The 17862-nt window shown below is 42.9% G+C and overlaps 7 protein-coding genes across 7 annotated transcripts in view; 3 read left to right on the top strand and 4 right to left on the bottom strand.

Annotated features, from left to right (window-relative positions):
• Positions 1–85: 85 nt before the first annotated feature.
• On the bottom strand, positions 86–1360 carry LOC142950629 (uncharacterized). The gene is made up of 3 exons (XM_076092192.1): positions 1009–1360; positions 635–940; positions 86–540 (listed from the first exon to the last, which is right to left on the bottom strand). The coding sequence occupies exons 1-3, from the start codon at positions 1358–1360 to the stop codon at positions 269–271; spliced, it is 930 nt and encodes a 309-aa protein (XP_075948307.1). The 3' UTR covers positions 86–268.
• Positions 1361–2460: 1100 nt separating this feature from the next.
• On the top strand, positions 2461–10071 carry LOC142950846 (kelch-like protein 33). Its single transcript, XM_076092470.1, has 4 exons — positions 2461–3332; positions 3417–4365; positions 4489–4659; positions 5623–10071. The coding sequence occupies exons 1-4, from the start codon at positions 2504–2506 to the stop codon at positions 6140–6142; spliced, it is 2469 nt and encodes an 822-aa protein (XP_075948585.1). The 5' UTR covers positions 2461–2503; the 3' UTR covers positions 6143–10071.
• Positions 6846–8359, bottom strand: LOC142950628 (uncharacterized). Its single transcript, XM_076092191.1, has 4 exons — positions 7588–8359; positions 7417–7473; positions 7193–7333; positions 6846–7114 (listed from the first exon to the last, which is right to left on the bottom strand). Exons 1-4 carry the CDS (start codon positions 8270–8272, stop codon positions 6846–6848), a joined length of 1152 nt encoding a protein of 383 aa, XP_075948306.1. The 5' UTR covers positions 8273–8359.
• Positions 10072–10759: 688 nt separating the features above from the next.
• Positions 10760–14196, top strand: LOC142950866 (complement C1q-like protein 4). The gene is made up of 3 exons (XM_076092529.1): positions 10760–13064; positions 13259–13390; positions 13797–14196. Exons 1-3 carry the CDS (start codon positions 12884–12886, stop codon positions 14075–14077), a joined length of 594 nt encoding a protein of 197 aa, XP_075948644.1. The 5' UTR covers positions 10760–12883; the 3' UTR covers positions 14078–14196.
• LOC142950863 (uncharacterized) lies at positions 11364–12233 on the bottom strand. The gene has a single exon (XM_076092527.1). The coding sequence runs from the start codon at positions 12144–12146 to the stop codon at positions 11373–11375; it is 774 nt and encodes a 257-aa protein (XP_075948642.1). The 5' UTR covers positions 12147–12233; the 3' UTR covers positions 11364–11372.
• The window catches only part of LOC142950850 (FH1/FH2 domain-containing protein 1), a 22202-nt gene continuing 18342 nt past the window's right edge, over positions 14003–17862 (top strand). The window contains exons 1-2 of the mRNA XM_076092474.1: positions 14003–14073; positions 15850–15919. The gene's annotated coding sequence lies outside the window, so the exon portion shown is untranslated. The remainder of the gene's footprint in view (positions 14074–15849; positions 15920–17862) is intronic.
• Positions 14769–17862, bottom strand: part of LOC142950627 (kelch-like protein 33) — a 5187-nt gene continuing 2093 nt past the window's right edge. The window contains 3 exon segments of the mRNA XM_076092190.1: positions 14769–15291; positions 16473–16640; positions 16717–17644. Coding sequence (XP_075948305.1) covers positions 14769–15291; positions 16473–16640; positions 16717–17644 — 1619 coding nt within the window.

Genomic DNA, 17862 nt, shown 5'->3' with positions numbered 1-17862 from the left:
TTTACAGGTATCAGAAAATGGTGGTAGAAAGAAAGTACAGAACATTTAACATGTATACCAAAAAAAACAATATTGAAATAAAAAAGGAAACTGTTAAATGAATGAAATTAAGTCTTATTGTTTTAAATATTCTCTAACATAAATCAGTTAAGTGAGAATGAACATTTTGAACATGAAGTGTACAGCTGCAGAAAGTCACATTACATTTAGCAATCTTTTGACAATAATTATTAAAAGTTGGAAAATCTGTAAATATTTTTCATGAACTTCAAACAGGGAAAATCAAAAATCCACTGAATGTGGAGTAGTGATTTGGATGACCACTGATCATCCTGTTTCCCCAAAGACGAACATTGACATGGTCTCCAACTTGTAGCTGCAAGATAGCGCTGTTAGATCTAGAGCGTGAATGATTTAGAGTACCATACCATGACACTATTTGGTTTCCATTTCGGTACAAACTGCCACCGGAGCTACCACTCCAGACGAAGGAGGTGAAAGTGAAATAATAGGCTCCCTGCATTGGTGCTGTAAAATAACCTGCAACAATAGTAAAATAAAATCACTGTTCAACATGAGTTACCAAACAGTACTTGACAACTAATTCAAGAGCAAGTACACGGTGAATACTGACCTGTGACTGGGCTGTAATGCCCTCCAGTGTTGAACAGAACATGATTGTAGACCAGAGCGTAAAGAACATTCACAGGACCAATGGTGCCATCTATTGAGAATGTAGCAGAAAATGCAATCCGAGACCGCCCTGAGAGATGGAAACGTGAATACGTCATTATTCTGTCCTTCAAAATAAAACAGCATCTCAGATTAACTCTAACTCTAATTATAAAGAAGTTTTCAAAAAAAAAATATAAATCATTTCTGCAAAATGAAATAATGTGCAACAACAAGTTTGATGTGAGCTCACAATAGACCGATTCAGCTCACAACAAGTGGTTTGTATGACAAACTATGGCTCTGCACAACCATTGTTTAGCATATTTGTATTACCTTGATACTCTGCACTGTTCTCAAGTGCAGAGAGCTTTTTTTCACTGGCTTCCAGTCTTTTGTTTGTTTCCTCCAGAGCTCTCGCGGTAGCTGCAAGCTTTTCTCCTAGAGCCCCCAGCTCCTTCAGCACCGTGTAGATGGGTGGATTACAGCTTGGCTGGGTTGCTGTTGAGGCCGTTGTCAAAATGGTTGGCGTTTCTAAATTCTGGAGAGCATCCTGCTCAACCCAGGTGTCTGCCAGGTCTTCATGGGTGAGTTCTGTGATCTGGGTCTGATTGTCCTCACCTCCAGTCTGGCACTCAGATAGACCAGCAAGCAAACACACAGCCATCATCACTGAGAAGTTCTCCATTCTTCAGCTTGGGAGGTCCTCTTTCGATACTGAAATGACTGACAGCAAAAACATACGTGTTTATAAGAAAGTCCAGGTTAATAATTGTTTGGGTGAAGCAATGCATGAATCAAAGCTGCTGCAAAAACATCAGATAAGCTGATAAACCTTACCCTATTTCCTTATGGCATCTTGACACTTGTTTTTTGGTCGTTATTATTTTATTGAATTACAACTTAACAATCCATTAACATCATAGTCTAGGCCCATGTTTTTGTGTGATTCTACCTTTACTTTTTATGTGCCTTCAATATGTTGTAATCTGGAATAGAAGTTTTTTTCTTAAACAAAGTACATGTCAACAGTCTGACACTAGCCAGCTTCCCATCCAAATGCAGACCAATTATTAACTGAATTTAAAGAAAATCTGCAAAAGAGAAGGCAAATGAAAGCATGTTTCCATCCACTTCCATTATGTAAATGTCAACTACAAGATCCCCTTTTTTTTATCTTTCTTGTACAAAAGACTAACATACTCTAGAATAAGATCATTATAATTTACTTGTTCAGAATTGTGCCCCTGATATTTGACTTCAAATGCATGACACTTAAAAAAAATAGCCCAGGCTAGTTTATTTTATGGTTTAAGGATATAAAACATATCACGGAAAATAATGTTATGAGGAATAATCATTAACATAAAGTACAGCATAAACATTGTGTTATCATAAATACACTTAAGACCGTTTCTGTCTGGCTCCTTGATGGTTGTTTGTTATACAGAAGTTATTTTACTACTATAAGTCAAGGTTAAACTTGTCAATGGTGGGAAAATATTTTATCTGGCTCTTTATTGGCTCCAATAAACATTAAAGTTCATCTCCATTTTCTTCCTTGGTGAACATTACAATGAAGTGAGAGCTGAGGTTCAGTTGAAACTGAATCTCTCTGACCCAGTAGCTATGAATAGCTGCTGTTGATGCAGTGAGGAACATTGAGTCTATTAGAGAGGGACAGAAAGATTTGTGAAGGCAGCAAGAGTAGTTATGAGAAAGTAACTTTATCAAATCAAGATTTTGCTGGAGGTCATCAGTAATTAAAAAATACCCCAGAAAGACCACTGTGGGTATTAGTTTGAAGAGAAAGTAAAGCCCAGCCACATGCATGGAGTTTACTAGGCATTACCTTCCAATGGAATGGGAAGAGAGATGGAGGAGAGACAAGGAGAGGAGGAAACGAGTGATTGAAGAAGGTGGCGAAGAAGGTATTGAACAGGACAACCGCGAACTGAGGAGGATCGTGGCGTACAATGACTCCAGGATGGGGCTGATGAGTGGGAGGGGTAAAAAACAGGGGTCGGAGGTCGGGATGAGTGGTGCTAGTCTGGAAGGAATTGGGCAGCATGTGAGAGAGGTAGCATTCTGGGATGAAGGACTTGGCGATAAAGTCCACACATACCGCATTGACACCTATCCTAAAGAGGTATTCATTGCCCTGAAGGAATTCTGGGATTCATCTCTTCTCACAGACCTCACTCTGACCACTGACAACGGGAACAGCTTTGACGTACACTCCCCTATTCTTGCTGCTGTCAGCTCCTTCATCCAAGAAAGACTGAGGGATGAAAGTGGAGTACGATCAGGCAACGATAATGATGTAGAAGTCCGAAGGTGGTCAGTGTCTCTGTCTCCTGAGGTTGATCATGTTGGGCTACAGGCAGTTTTGGAGTTTGCCTACACTGGAGCTGTGTTGTCTTTGAACAAAGACGGCATGTCCTCGATTATGGCTGCAGCTCAAGCTCTGGGCATTCCTAGAGTGCTGGATCTCTGCAACAAAGAAGAGCGGATGAAAGAAGGTGGCAGTCCGAAGAAGGAAGAGCGAAAGATATCTGCCCTTGAACAGATGAAGATTACTCTCCAGTCCATCAATCAGTTGTGGGCAGACAGAGTTGGGTATGATGTGATATTGGATGTGGACGGTGCTGTATTCCATGGTTAGTATAGAGTCATGCAATTTGTAGGTATCTTGTTGATTGTTTGATATTGATCAACTGAGCTCTTCTTTTGTCTGTCTCCAGTCCACAGAGTTATCCTGGCAGCAAGCAGTGACTACTTCCGCAGCATGTTCACCTGCGGGATGAGGGAATCCAACCAGACATGCATTGCCCTTCCCTTCCTGTCACCTTCTGAGTTAGAGGCTCTGATTTGCTGCTCCTACAGTGGAACTCTTCCACTTAGCTGGGACTGTGTCTTCGAGATCTCCTGCACAGCGCTCCAGCTTCAGTTCCAGCCTGCCCTCTCGCTTTGCCTCAAATTCATGAGTCAGGAAATGGAGGCAAGCTCTTGCCTGGATGTGGCGTCTTTTGCTGAAGCCTATGAGATGCCAGAGTTGCTCGAGGAAGCCAATGACTTTGTGCTGAAGAACTTCTGGGAGGTGTCAGCCACGTCAAAGTTTCAGGACCTACCAGCAGAGAAGCTTCTGGACATCCTCTGCTGTGATGATCTGTGCGTACCCTCAGAGTTGGCTGTATTTCGAGCCGTAATCTCTTGGATTGAGGCTAATCCTGAGGAGAGGTCGGGCCAGGCTGGCGTACTGATGACCGGAGTCCGGTTCCCCCTCATGACCTTTCGAGAGTTCAGGGAGGTCAGGGCCATTACCCTACGCATGGAGAGCTTCGGAAACAAAGAGGCGGAACTCTATGGTTCAGCGCTCAAGGAATTTGGTTTCAACCTTCCAGAAACCCAGGATCAGTGCCGGGTCCGACGTCCCAAAGACACCCTGGTTGTGGTCGGGGGAGACCAGCTGGACCCAGATGTGGGACAGCGCATACCAAGCAGGGAACTGTGGTTTGCAAACTCCTTACGCAGTGGTATAGGCTTGGTGAAGAAGATTGAGTGGAGGAGGCTGGGTGAGATGCCAGACAAACCAAAGTTCAGGCATGGAATAGCAGCAATGGTGGGAAAGTTGTATGTGTTTGGAGGATGTTACTACTACTGCAAGGATGACATGATGAAATCTGCCTACAGGTAAAAGGACACAACTGGTGCACAAATATCCTCTTCTCACTTTGAATAACCTAGATTGTCCCACAGATGCACAGCCGGGGTCTGAACTTTTCCATCTTTTCTTTCATCGCACACATGCTATAGTTATGACCCCGAGCAGGACAGCTGGAAAAGACTCGCTGACATGCAGGAGTTTAGAAGCAACTTCTCAGTGGTGGTACACGAGGAGCGTCTTTATGCCATTGGTGGAGATAAGGAGATCAACACCAACCTAGACAGCGTCGAGATGTACAACCCAGACACCGACTCCTGGAGGTAAGTTGAGTCATGTTACGCTTGAAGTAGAACATGTTTCATCGGATCGTCGCATGTGTCCTAAATCCTACGGTATCAGGGCGTATCGATGCCGAGCTTTAGCACGCCCAAAATTACACATCAGTGAATCTGTCACATTATTAAGAAGCAGAGTTGTATGTTATTTAAAATCGGTCAATGTTTATTGTATAATATTGAACAAAATATCAAGGATGAAAGCTGTGAGTTCACTTGTATGTTGAGTCTCTTTTCCTCCATACAAATGCAATACCAAGTGTTGTGCCACCAGATGTCCCCATTGTGACGACATCAATCACTTGAAAAGACTGAAATATAGTGTTTCAGTGCCTTGGAAATCTTTTGTCTCTTTGAGTACTACATAAATTGGAAAATGAATGTTGACATTATACCGCCACAGCAGAATTGTATAATGACTTAATAATTGGGTTATTTGCATCAGAAGCCTCAATCTAAGTATTACAGAGCTCTTTGGAGAACATGAGCTCCATCATGTTATATATTTCTGCAACAAAGATTATTTAAAAGCCTAAATAAAACTGCTACTGTCTTAAAGTGATTTTGACAATTTGATCTGGATCTCTCATTGCTGGTGTCCTAGTAAACAGAGATAACACCTCAACAAAACTCCTATTGAAATGTATGCTTTGTTATAGTTTGTTTCTGTTATCACCCCGCTATGAAGCTGTCACTATAGAGTGTGGTCAACACACATATTGCTCCGCATATACTGGGATTAAAAGCAGCTGATGGATGCCGTTTCTTCCATGACATTGCATTTATGGTAGAAATTAGAATATATATATATTTTTAAAATTAGTCAAACTGAAGCTGATTCACTGACACTATTTCTACAAATACGACATGAGCGTATCCTCGTTTCAGGTTAAATGGTAGGCTGTCAACTGTCCTTCCTGTCTGATGCCTCTTATTTCATTTCCCCAGCTTTGTCCAGCCCCTGGACCAGGCTCTGAGCGGCCATGCTGTCACCGTCATGGACGGAGGAATATTCATCTCTGGAGGTTTCGACTGCAAGTATGCGTGTCTGGTTTCCATGCTCCTGTACCACCCAGAGAGAGGAACCACCTACCTGGCAGACATGACCCATGACCGGGCCCAGCATTGCATGGAGCCCCTGCGAGGCCATCTCTACGCCGCCGGCGGCGTGTGTAACCTGAGGAAGTTTTACGATGACCAACAACTCTGTGAAGTGTACGATCCTGTGGCCGATTCCTGGACTGCTTTCGAGTCTCTGCCTTTGCCCCATGTGGGTGCAGCCTCAGTCGTCCTGGAAGGGAAGATCTATGTACTGGGAGGATACTGCCAAGACGATTACAGTGAGTCTGGACTAGTCCACCGGTTCGAACCCAGTACACAGCGGTGGCAGAACGTGGGCAAATTGCCTGGGGCTTTTACCGACATACGGGCCTGTCTTCTCCGACTGCCGCAACATTTTAGACTTTAGTAACTGATCAAGATTATATTTAGAAACTAGACATTTTTAGTGGGATCCATTATCAAAATTTTTCACATCAGCAAATGTGTTTTAGCTGGAAAATTGTAAGTTTTATTGTTCAGACATGTGGTATAAATTGTAGAAATCCAAGTCCAGAATGACTGTTGTAAATGCCAATTTGGTCTCTACTTCTTGAAAAATGGTGTACTAAACAGTAGGATGATATACAATCCCAAATACTGGCGCTATGAATTATCAAATCATTTGTAGTATGTCACAATATGAATCTCTGCATGGTCCCCATTTCTGCTTGACAACTAAATGTATAACAGTTACTTTTACTCTCAGCATAATTGTTTGAAAAAGTAAAAGGGTTTTTGAAAAGTTCGTTTTGATAGAAACATATCATCATAACTTGGTTGTGTTAAATTACCAATCGATAATTTTGTTAGTATACACTAAAGATTTGACAGTGACTGAGTTAATGTTCATATGTTGATCTCGGTTTTAAAAACATTTTTAACTAGTAGTGAGGTGTTTATGCACAGCAAGCCAAAAACAGCTTTACAACAACATATTTGTTTAATTTCTTTTGACATTTCAACAATCCTCCAGAACTTTACATGAGAAATTGCTGAAAGGAAGAAGAACAGATTGAGACGAGACATGAGTCCCTAAATGAAAACTTTGGCATCTCAGTCGGTTCTAAAATCTACAATGTTGGGAAGATGAGGAACCCACTGAAGACACTTGTATGTATTTTTCCACCCTTCCTCAGGATGACGTTGACGGTCTCTCCGAAATTCAGCTCAAGGATTACCGTGTTGCTGGTGGTGTCACTGTTATCTGAGCCGGTGAATTCCCAGGTGCTCACTTGGTAATGCCTGTTCTTCACCAGGATGGCTCCGGAAGTGTGACCGTTGTAGCCGAAAGTCATGAATGAAAAGTGGTAAACGCCTTTCAGTCGAGCAGTGAAGATGCCTGTTGAGGAGAATGCAATTTTAATTCCATTTAAAAGACACATACTAGTCTTCTGAAGGTTATGTATCTAGAACATACCCGTTTTACAGTTGTAAGCGAAGCCAACGTTTGTGAAGACTCGGTTATAGATGAGAATATTGTTGGTGCTGTTCGTGCCGGGTCCAGTGAACGTATCGTTGGATTCGATTATAGTTGCAGAAAAGGCCACCTTGGCGTTGACTGAAGAAAGAAATGCAAACATTGTTAAATTCAGTTGTGTGTGTTTAGCATTTTGAACTATTACTTACTATACTTTCCCTTACATTGTGCTGTAAGGCGCTTCACCTCTAATGGGAGTTCACTGTCTTCAGTTCTGGGTTCTGCAGGAAAAAAAAAATACAATTTTACATTCCACATTTATGAAAAAGCAGCTTTTTTTGCAGTCAATTCCTGAAAACGTTTTTTTAAAGATAATACAGACTTGTAAAACTTACCTTCGCTGTCATTTTGTATTTCCGTCAGGTTAGCTTCAAGTTGCGTCTCCGTGGGATTCAGTAGGCCTTCGACTTTGACTTCGAGCTCCCGGGCCGTCGAGTTAAGGTGGGAGAGTTCCTTCTTGTACAGATTCAGCAGTTTCTGTGTGGCATTGAACGCAGCCCCAGTTTCTGACTCCAGATCTTCAAGTTTCTCTTTTCTCTCCCTTAACTGCCTCTCAGTTGTATCAAGTCTCTCCTCAATCTCACTGACATTTCCCCCGACTCTCTCCCTGTGTTTGACCAGGTCTCCAACTTCTCTCTTCAGGCTGGCAATGTCAACTTCCTGTTCCTCCAGCTTTGTCTTTGCATCTCTCAATTCCATCTCAGTTTGTGACTCCATCCTTTCTAGGTCCTTTTGTGTGTTTGAAACATTCATCACTAACCTTTCAAGCGCGCTAATGTTGCCATTTGCAGAATCAAGCTGCAGTCTGGTCCTACCTTCCATAGTGTCAATCCTCTCTCGCAGCAGCATTTGGTTCTCTTCAAGTTTTGTCTGAACATCGTCGAGGTGTAAAATGTTTTTGTAATTTGAGCAAAGAGTCGGCGTTTCTTGTCCTTGCTCCGGGTCACACCTCCGTCTGTGGGGGAGTTCTGAAGATGCCGCTCCAACAAAAGCCAGAAGAAAAACCACCATGGTGACCATCTTCAGAGATAAGTTAAGGTTCTTTACTTGACCAGTCTGCAAAGTTAGGATTCCTGTGCCAGTCTCATGTGGCAGCTCCCTTTTACCTTTTTTGAGGTGGGCGTGGCAAAGGGTCATCAGCAGAGTGGAAACACCTGAGCTCATCAGCAACACTGGCAACACATGGGCCCTTTGTGCCAGTGCACTCTTTTAAAAAAACTTTTTAGCCTTGTCTCCTGCCTGAGACACCCATATGGTTTGTTTTTGTTTTTTGTTATATTTTATTTTGCTTAGTTTGTTTTTAGTTTTTGGTTTAGTTTTGGTAAGGGGATAGGCTATCAGGTCCACACTCCAATTTAGTAGGTGGCGGTAATGCACCTTTCACTGGATGCCATCCGCCATTAAACAAAAAAGAAGAAGAAGAAGAGACACTCATATGGTTTTTGGTTGACTGATTTCAGACACCACTGTTAGTTTAAGCTTGCCTTTTATGTTGCCTTTCATTTAATAATTTGCTTTGTTGCGTGAGTCTCACTCGTAACTGTCGGTTTGTGACGAGGGTGCAACAAGAGCTTTCTTACATCTAGGGAATGTCCCTCACCGCTTAAACCACCAAACCTCTCTCTTTGATTTTCTGCCATGTGTAGACTTCTCTTACTATTCTGACATGTAACATAACTCAATTGAAACTTGTGCTGGGTTCACGCAACAGCCACGCAATGCAAAAAGGAAAACCATCTTTATGATTCTTTTTCCAAGGTAATCGCAGATTCTATATAAAAATAACTGCCCACAAATTAGCCCTTTTCAGCAAGAAACGGATAGGGGTCTGTGGTTTTAACATAATTATTCTGTCACACGGCGCTCAAACAAAAAAATCACATTCTGAACCCCGTATAGTGCACTTTTAATGGAGGCCAATGCGCACGATTTGACAGAACAAGACTAGAGACGCAATGCAGCAGAGAAATGCCTGAAAGAGATGATCCAAAACAATCAAGAGCAAAATCATTCATTCATTCATAATTGTGTGTAATAAAAACAAAAGTGCACATAACACTTCTTGTGACACTTCAGTCAAATAATGTGATACAAACAGGCCAATAATCTAATAACACAGTGCAGTTTAGTCTGGATAATCCTAATGATCCTGAAGAGAGGTTGGGCCAGGCTGGTTCACTGATGACCAGAGTCCGGTTACCCCTCATGACCTTTCGAGAGGTCAGGGCCATTAAGCATGGAGAGCTTCGGAAACAAAGAGGTGGAACTCTATGGTTCAGCGCTCAAGGAATTTGGTTTCAGCCTTCCAGAAACCCAGGATCAGTGCCGGGTCTGACGTCCGGGTTGTGGTCGGGGGAGACCAGCTGAACCCAGATGTGGGACAGCGCATACCAAGCAGGGTACTGGTTTGCAAACTCCTTACGCAGTGGTATAGGCTTGGTGAAGAAGATTGAGTGGAGGAGGCTGGGTGAGATGCCAGACAAGCCAAAGTTCAGGCATGGAGTAGCAGCAATGGTGGGAAAGTTGTATGTGTTTGGAGGATGCTACTACTACTGCAAGGATGACATGATGAAATCTGCCTACAGGTAAAAGGACACAACTGGTGCACAAATATCCTCTTACTTTGAATAATGGAGATTGTCCCACAGATGCACAGCCGGGGTCTGAACATTTCCATCTTTACCTTTTTTCTTTCATCGCACACAGGCTATAGTTATGACCCCATGCAGGACAGCTGGAAAAGACTCGCTGACATGCAGGAGTTTAGAGACTTCTCAGTGGTGGTACACGAGGACCGTCTTTATGCCATTGGTGGAGATAAGGAGAACACCAACCTAGACAGCGTCGAGATGTTCAACCCAGACAGACCCTGGAGGTAAGTTGAGTCATGTCACGCTTGAAGTAGAACATGTTTCATTGGATCATTGTGCGTGTCCTAAATCCTACGGTATCAGGGCGTATCGATGCAGAGCTTTAGCACGCCCAGAATTACACAGTGAATCTGTCACATTAAGAAGCAGAGTCATATGTTATTTAAAATCGGTCAATGTTTATTTTATAATATTGAACAAAATATCAAGGATGAAAGCTGCGTGTTCACTTGTATGTTGAGTCTCTTATCCTCCATACAAATGCAATACCAGGTGTTGTGCCACCAGATGTCCCCATTGTGAAGAAATCACTTGAAAAGACTGAAATATAAGTTTTCAGTGTCTTGGATTTTTGACGGTGACCGAGTTAATGTTCATAAGTTGATCTCGGGTTTTAAAAACATCTTCAATAGTGAGGTGTTTGACGCACAGCAAGCCAAAAACAGTTTTACAACACATTTGTTTAATCTTTTATTTTGACATATTTCAACAATCCTCCAAAATGTTTACATGAGAAATTGCTGAAATGAAGAAGAACAGATTGAGATGAGCCATGAGTCCCTCAATAAAAACCTTGGCATCCATCTATTCTAAAATCTACAATGTTGGGAAGATGAGGAACCCACTGAAGACACTTGTATGCATTTTTCCACCCTTCCTCAGGATGACGTTGACGGTCTCTCCGAAATTCAGCTCAAGGATTACCGTGTTGCTGGTGGTGTCACTGTTATCTGAGCCGGTGAATTCCCAGGTGCTCACTTGGTAATGCCTGTTCTTCACCAGGATGGCTCCGGAAGTGTGACCGTTGTAGCCGAAAGTCATGAATGAAAAGTGGTAAACGCCTTTCAGTCGAGCAGTGAAGATGCCTGTTGAGGAGAATGCAATTTTAATTCCATTTAAAAGACACATACTAGTCTTCTGAAGGTTATGTATCTAGAACATACCCGTTTTACAGTTGTAAGCGAAGCCAACGTTTGTGAAGACTCGGTTATAGATGAGAATATTGTTGGTGCTGTTCGTGCCGGGTCCAGTGAACGTATTGTTGGATTCGATTATAGTTGCAGAAAAGGCCACCTTGGCGTTGACTGAAGAAAGAAATGCAAACATTGTTAAATTCAGTTGTGTGTGTTTAGCATTTTGAACTATTACTTACTATACTTTCCCTTACATTGTGCTGTAAGGCGCTTCACCTCTAATGGGAGTTCACCGTCTTCAGTTCTGGGTTCTGCAGGAAAAAAAAAAATACAATTTTACATTCCACATTTATGAAATAGCAGCTTTTTTGCAGTCAATTCCTGAAAACGTTTTTTTAAAGATAATACAGACTTGTAAAACTTACCTTCACTGTCATTATGTATTTCCGTCAGGTTAGCTTCAAGTTGCGTCTCCGTGGGATTCAGTAGGCCTTCGACTTTGACTTCGAGCTCCCGGGCCGTCGAGTTAAGGTGGGAGAGTGCCTTCTTGTACAGATTCAGCAGTTTCTGTGTGGCATTGAACGCAGCCCCAGTTTCTGACTCCAGATCTTCAAGTTTCTCTTTTCTCTCCCTTAACTGCCTCTCAGTTGTATCAAGTCTCTCCTCAATCTCACTGACGTTTCCCCCGACTCTCTCCCTGTGTTTGACCAGGTCTCCAACTTCTCTCTTCAGGCTGGCAATGTCAACTTCCTGTTCCTCCAGCTTTGTCTTTGCATCTCTCAATTCCATCTCAGTTTGTGACTCCATCCTTTCTAGGTCCTTTTGTGTGTTTGAAACATTCATCACTAACCTTTCAAGCGCACTAATGTTGCCATTTGCAGAATCAAGCTGCAGTCTGGTCCTACCTTCCATAGTGTCAATCCTCTCTCGCAGCAGCATTTGGTTCTCTTCAAGTTTTGTCTGAACATCGTCGAGGTGTAAAATATTTTTGTAATTTGAGCAAAGAGTCGGCGTTTCTTGTCCTTGCTCCGGGTCACACCTCCGTCTGTGGGGGAGTTCTGAAGATGCCGCTCCAACAAAAGCCAGAAGAAAAACCACCATGGTGACCATCTTCAGAGATAAGTTAAGGTTCTTTACTTGACCAGTCTGCAAAGTTAGGATTCCTGTGCCAGTCTCATGTGGCAGCTCCCTTTTACCTTTTTTGAGGTGGGCGTGGCAAAGGGTCATCAGCAGAGTGGAAACACCTGAGCTCATCAGCAACACTGGCAACACATGGGCCCTTTGTGCCAGTGCACTCTTTTAAAAACCCTCTTTACTCTCAGTAGGTCCTTGTTGTTTGTTTGTTTTTGGTATTAGAGAATTACTTTCCTTAAGTTCACACTCCAGATTGGTGGGTGGTGGTAATGTACCCATTAAAAACAAAAGAATAAGAAGTAGTTCCCTGTCTCCTGCCTGAGACACCCATTTGGTTTTTGATTGACATCATGGTTTGTTTCTACGCTAATTTATTATCTATTGGTTATATGATGTCTGTCACATTTCCTATTCATATTTTACTGGCTAACCCGCTCACAAAATCCTCCCTGTTGGCTTGTTGGGACACGACTAGAACTGGGGTCCCCGAGGGCCTCGACACTGCTCACTCACCGACATCCGACGAGCCCCCTCAGCGAGGAGAGCCGGTATATAAGCTTCTGTGGAAAAAAACATCCCTCCACAAGCTGCGAGGAAAACGTCCAAGAGACTGTAAATTTACAGATAAATGGAAATGGAGTTCAGGGCTTTGCTTCTGCTGACCCTGCTGGGGACTCTTGTTTGTGGAGCCGGCGTTTGGACAGAGAGGCGACATGGATATTGACGAGTGGCTGAAAGATAAAGTGGAATTAATAAAGAACTTGGAGGACAAACTTAAATGTGTGGAAAGACTGCAGAATGATGTTGGAGCTCTGGAGGCCGGGCTCAACGCGACTGTAGACGAGCTGACGGCACAGAAAGCTGAAGTGGACCGACTGAAGAAAGAGAATGAAGGTAATGTTTGTGATGACGAACAATTTACAAATATATATATATATATATATATATATCTCGTTAGGCTGAAACAGAGTATTGCTAAAGGTGAGATGATCAGCCTTTTAGCATTTAGGTTTCTGTGTTACCAATCTTCAATTTTATACCAAACTATTACATCGTTCGTATTAATTTCTCCATGTAACTGTACACAGGTGCTCCTCAGATCGCGTTCTCGGCCTCTTTGGCAAACTTCGGGGAGATTTACAAAGGACCCTGCACAGACAAGGCCCTGATTTACAAAAGGGTCTTCTCTAACACCGGCAATGGCTATGACCAAAGTACAGGTACTGTAAAATCAATATTTATTTACATTTTTTCTAATGGTTTGGCAAAGAAAACTGCTTCATCAGTCTCCCAGTGTTATTTTGAAGCAATTTGTTGAGATACGATTGCTGTTTTTTTTCTGTGAAGTCTACTTGTAGACCTTAAATGTCCTAAGGGGGTAAAACTCACACATCAGCTTCTGGTATTTCAAACAAGAACAAACAAAGAGAAGAATTTGCTGATGCCGTTTGACTCGGGTCTCCAGTGTCTCCCAGTGCTGATTCTTTATTTCATATTAACAAAGGGTTAAATGACCAAGTGTAATGTGAAATGGTTCACTCTAAGCAACACGAGTCAAATCTAAATTGATAGGGCCAGTCATTGGCTCCAACCGCTTTCATCTGCTTCTCTTTGCTCCGTTTACAGGAATCTTCACAGCGCCAGTGGGCGGTCTCTACTTCTTCAGCTTCAGCACCTATGGCTACAACACTCACATCATGGGGGCCATGTTAATGAAAAACGGCGCACACCAGATTTCAACCTACGATGGCCCTTCAGCCGACGGCTCGGACAGCAGCAGTAACGCTGTCGCTCTGCAACTGGCTGCTGGTGATAAGGTGCACATGGAACTGTGGGATAACGGCAGAGTGTTCAACAACTTGAATGGACACACGACTTTCAGTGGTTTTCTTGTCTTCCCTGTGTAAGTGATTAGACACAATGCATTGCACTGTGCTTTTACACCGAGGAGAGAGCGTGTGAAAATGACAAAGTATGATTATCCTCTCCTAAATTAAAATAAAAGCTCATTGATAAATCTGAAGAACTCATGCATGTTTGTTATTTGCGAAATAAATTTGAATGCAAAAATAAATGTGTGGGCCTTCTTCGGAACGCTAGATACAAAAAACAAACTTCTTTCAGTGTCTCTCTTCCTGTGTCTGGTGACCAAAGCAGCTCTCTGCAATGACTAACGTGTTCACTGGCCTCACACTAAAAGTATGACAGGAGGGAGCAGCTCCATCCTGTGTTCATAGTTTGTGATTGCGGTAGTTAGTGTAAATATATTTTTAGCCTATGTTGTGTTACGGAAATAACTCATCCCATCCCAGGCTAGTACATTTCATCACAGGGCCTTTTGAACACGGTACACTTAGATTAAATACATAGCACCAAAAATGCTCTACATTAGATTGGTATCCTACCTTTTGCATGCCTAAAGGTTTACTTGATGTACTGTGTAAGATCAATTTACCTTCATCCAGATGTCAAACAATTGTGAGATGTGATATTGTTGACAATGGAAGAATGTTTTTTCTTCAAATTACAATAATACCACTGTTAATGCAATACGTGACGTTAAACGTAACATATGACATGTATATATGTCACTGTGCTTTACAAGCGGAGATCTGGTGGCAAACGCAGCACAGATGCTCGTATGTCATTGTTCGGCCCGGGCATGTTGCCCATGTTCTCCCATCTCTGTGTGGTGGGATCATACCGATGGACCGTCCCAGTTTCACTGTAGTCGTCCTCTCTGTATCCACCCAGCACGTAAAACTTCCCCTCCTGAACCGCGCCTCCTGCTCCCACATGTGGCACTGGCAGAGACGCGAAGGCAGTCCAGGAGTCAGCCACTGGATTGTACACCTCGCAATCTAGCTGGTCAACAATGCACACGTTGTCGTCCACGGTGACTCCACCTGCTACGAAGAGACGGTCGCCCAGGATCTCCATGCAGTGACGAGCTCGGGGCTTCGCCATGTTTGCCAAATAAGAGCTTCCCGTCTCTGGGCGGTATAGAAACATGGATGCAAGACATTGGCAGTTGCTGCTCAGCCCTCCTGAGACAAAGATCCGGCCTTGTAAAACTTTTGCTACATGGCCAGCCAGAGGCAGATCCAAGGGCCACGTGAAGCTGAAGGAGAAGACATTTTTTAAGGCGAAACACTACAGGCAAAAAATGTGGGGCTATTTTGCCTCCATAACCAATCGTCTATCAGACTAATGCAGAGAAAACATCCAAAATACACATTGTTATTGCTATTTACCCTAAAATATCTGAAAGTATATATTTTGTTCAGTCTGACGCATCATACTTAACATAATTGCACATTTATATCAAATGAGAAGTATCAGGTTATGACTGTGCTGTAAAACTGTATCAATATGATTGGTTATTACCATTCAGCTGGTAGCCAAACAGCTGGCGAAAGAGCCAGTAATTGTGAAACAGCTAATGTAAGTTCTGCCTGAACAATACGCTCCATAAAGCTGTAAAGTTTTTTGTTTTTTTTATCTGTTATGTTAAATAGACAATTCATTGGATTGTCTTAGCACCAGCTGCATTGCATTCCCCTGATTACCCCTCAGCTGATTCAAATTGTCCGTACTATTTAAGGTTGCCAGTTAGTCAAAAACACTGTTGCTATTAAAACTTAAAGTTATTTTTATATTTCTGTCCTTTTCTCACCAGGGCATGCTCAACCGACTCCCCTCACCCAGGAGGCCGATGTTCGTGTCCCGTGTGAAAAAACAAGTCAGCGGTAAGTAATTTACACACGACATAAGAAATGACGGAACATAGTTAATTTAACCCAAACCGTGAGGTTTTCTATCCTAAACCTAGCCAAAAGGTTTTGTGGCCTAAACCTTATGGAGTAGTATTGTTGCCGAAACCAAACGTTACATTTTTCAACCTAAAACTAACATAAAATTGTTAACAATGTAGTTTTGTTGCCCAAACCCAACATTAAATTGTTTATGGTCATTTTTGTCTTAGGCTAGGGTTCTGTAACTTATTTACTTAGCATTAAGTATAATCTGATATCCGCATTTCCAATCACTTGATGTTGAAATTCTCAACAGGAGTCAGTAGACTCAATTTTGCAACTGCATCTGGTTTTATGTTTAGGTTTGTAAAGTGTTTAGCAAGCAATTCATAATGGCTGCTCAGCGAATCACTGCCTACACAACATGCAGATGTGTCGTACAAGCTACCTTGGTAAATGGTTGTCAGGGATATTTAGCAAGACTACACACTTGATGCATATAGCAAATGCCCTTTATTTTGAAAAATCAATATCCCTTCCAACGTACCTCCAGGAGTTTCCAGTGGGGCAGTATCGTTCCACACTCTCAATATATTCAGGGTCACGATGTCCACCGATGGCATATATCTGTCCATCCAGCACCGCCACAGAGAAAGAGCATCTCTTTTCCTGCATTTCGGCAAGCCTCTCCCAGCTGTTTTGAAGGGGGTCATACCTAACAATATGTTCAAATGGGACAAATATGAGTAATTGAGACATGACTTTAAAACTGTAATCATCACCTCTCTCACCTGTAACTAGAACTCAGGGTGTCGCCGATGCCGTAGTACTTCTTCCCTCCAAACACGTATAGTTGTCCTTTGAGGACAGCCACCTCATGACTGTACCTCGCTGGCTCTGGCATCTCTCCCAACTTTCTCCACTCCATGGCCTTTTTTATCCCTATATGGTTCCTCAGGGAATTCACAAACCAGAGTTCTCTGCTGATGCTGCGACTACCCAGGTCTTCAGAGATCTGGTCGCCTCCAATCAAGACCAGACTCTCTTTCGGGAGATAGATCCGGCAGTGACTCTCATTCGAGCAGTAATCCTCAAAAACTGTTTCATAGAGGTCCGCCAGGCTGCGATCGGACCACATATTCAGCGATTGGACCTCTTTGAATTCCTCGGACGTCATCAGGGGAAAGTGGATGGTTTTCATTAGTTCTTTAGCGAACTTCAACCTTTTTCGGGGTTTTGCTTGGATCCATGCTGCCACTGCTTTGAACACAACAAGCTCAGATGGAACACAGAGCGAGCGACTATTTAAGTACTTCAAGAGCTTTTTGACTGGCAGGTCCTTGAACTTTGAGAAACGAGCCACTTTTTGGAATTGCCGCTGAACAAAATCATCTGCGACTTCAAGAAGCTGCACCATCTCGTAGGCCTCCGCAAAAGATGCCACATCCAGACAGGAGTGAGGATTTATTTCTTGATGCAGAAAGTTGAGGCACAAGGAGAGGGCAGGCTGGTACTGGAGCTGGAGAGCGATGCTGGTGATCTCGAAGACACACCTCCAGCTGATGGGGATACTCACGCTGTAGGAGCAGTCAATCAGAGCCTCCAGCTCTGATGCCAAAAGGAAGGGAAGGGTCACAAAAGGCTGATGGGACTCCTTCATCCCCGAGGTGAACATGCCGCGGAAGTAGTCGCTGCACACAGCCAGGATGACTCTGTGGACTGAAGGGAGGATGATAATGAGTACAGCCAATGTCATGAAAAATGTGTTGGCAATGGAATTGGCATTTTGCATTAACCATACAGATGAGTTAGCACGCCTTAAACATTTAATTACAACTGTTAGCAGAGTCAAAACGTCTGGTTGTTGCATGTTCGGCTGTCAGAATCGATCAACAGCTGACTCAAATTTTACAGAATTCCTTCAGGATTTCAAGCGT

This window comes from Anarhichas minor, unplaced genomic scaffold (assembly GCF_050575085.1).
Source record: "Anarhichas minor isolate MPS153535 unplaced genomic scaffold, ASM5057508v1 ptg000016l, whole genome shotgun sequence".
NCBI classification, from domain to species: Eukaryota; Metazoa; Chordata; class Actinopteri; order Perciformes; family Anarhichadidae; genus Anarhichas; species Anarhichas minor.
The sequence above is the reverse complement of the archived record's forward strand: the minus strand, read 5'-3'. Positions and strand labels throughout refer to the sequence as shown.

Coding starts and splice junctions, on each gene's coding strand:
- LOC142950863 (XM_076092527.1), bottom strand. CDS start 12,146: ATGGTCACCATGGTGGTTTTTCTTCTGGCTTTTGTTGGAGCGGCATCT.
- LOC142950846 (XM_076092470.1), top strand. CDS start 2,504: ATGGAGTTTACTAGGCATTACCTTCCAATGGAATGGGAAGAGAGATGG. Junction 4,366..4,488: donor ATGATGAAATCTGCCTACAG/GTAAAAGGACAC, acceptor CACATGCTATAG/TTATGACCCCGAGCAGGACA. Junction 4,660..5,622: donor CCAGACACCGACTCCTGGAG/GTAAGTTGAGTC, acceptor TCATTTCCCCAG/CTTTGTCCAGCCCCTGGACC.
- LOC142950629 (XM_076092192.1), bottom strand. CDS start 1,360: ATGGAGAACTTCTCAGTGATGATGGCTGTGTGTTTGCTTGCTGGTCTA. Junction 941..1,008: donor GAACAGTGCAGAGTATCAAG/GTAATACAAATA, acceptor ACTTGTTGTGAG/CTGAATCGGTCTATTGTGAG. Junction 541..634: donor GCATTACAGCCCAGTCACAG/GTCAGTATTCAC, acceptor CTATTGTTGCAG/GTTATTTTACAGCACCAATG.
- LOC142950628 (XM_076092191.1), bottom strand. CDS start 8,272: ATGGTCACCATGGTGGTTTTTCTTCTGGCTTTTGTTGGAGCGGCATCT. Junction 7,474..7,587: donor AATACAAAATGACAGCGAAG/GTAAGTTTTACA, acceptor TTTTTCCTGCAG/AACCCAGAACTGAAGACAGT. Junction 7,334..7,416: donor GAAGCGCCTTACAGCACAAT/GTAAGGGAAAGT, acceptor TTCTTTCTTCAG/TCAACGCCAAGGTGGCCTTT.
- LOC142950866 (XM_076092529.1), top strand. CDS start 12,884: ATGGATATTGACGAGTGGCTGAAAGATAAAGTGGAATTAATAAAGAAC. Junction 13,065..13,258: donor ACTGAAGAAAGAGAATGAAG/GTAATGTTTGTG, acceptor AACTGTACACAG/GTGCTCCTCAGATCGCGTTC. Junction 13,391..13,796: donor TGGCTATGACCAAAGTACAG/GTACTGTAAAAT, acceptor CTCCGTTTACAG/GAATCTTCACAGCGCCAGTG.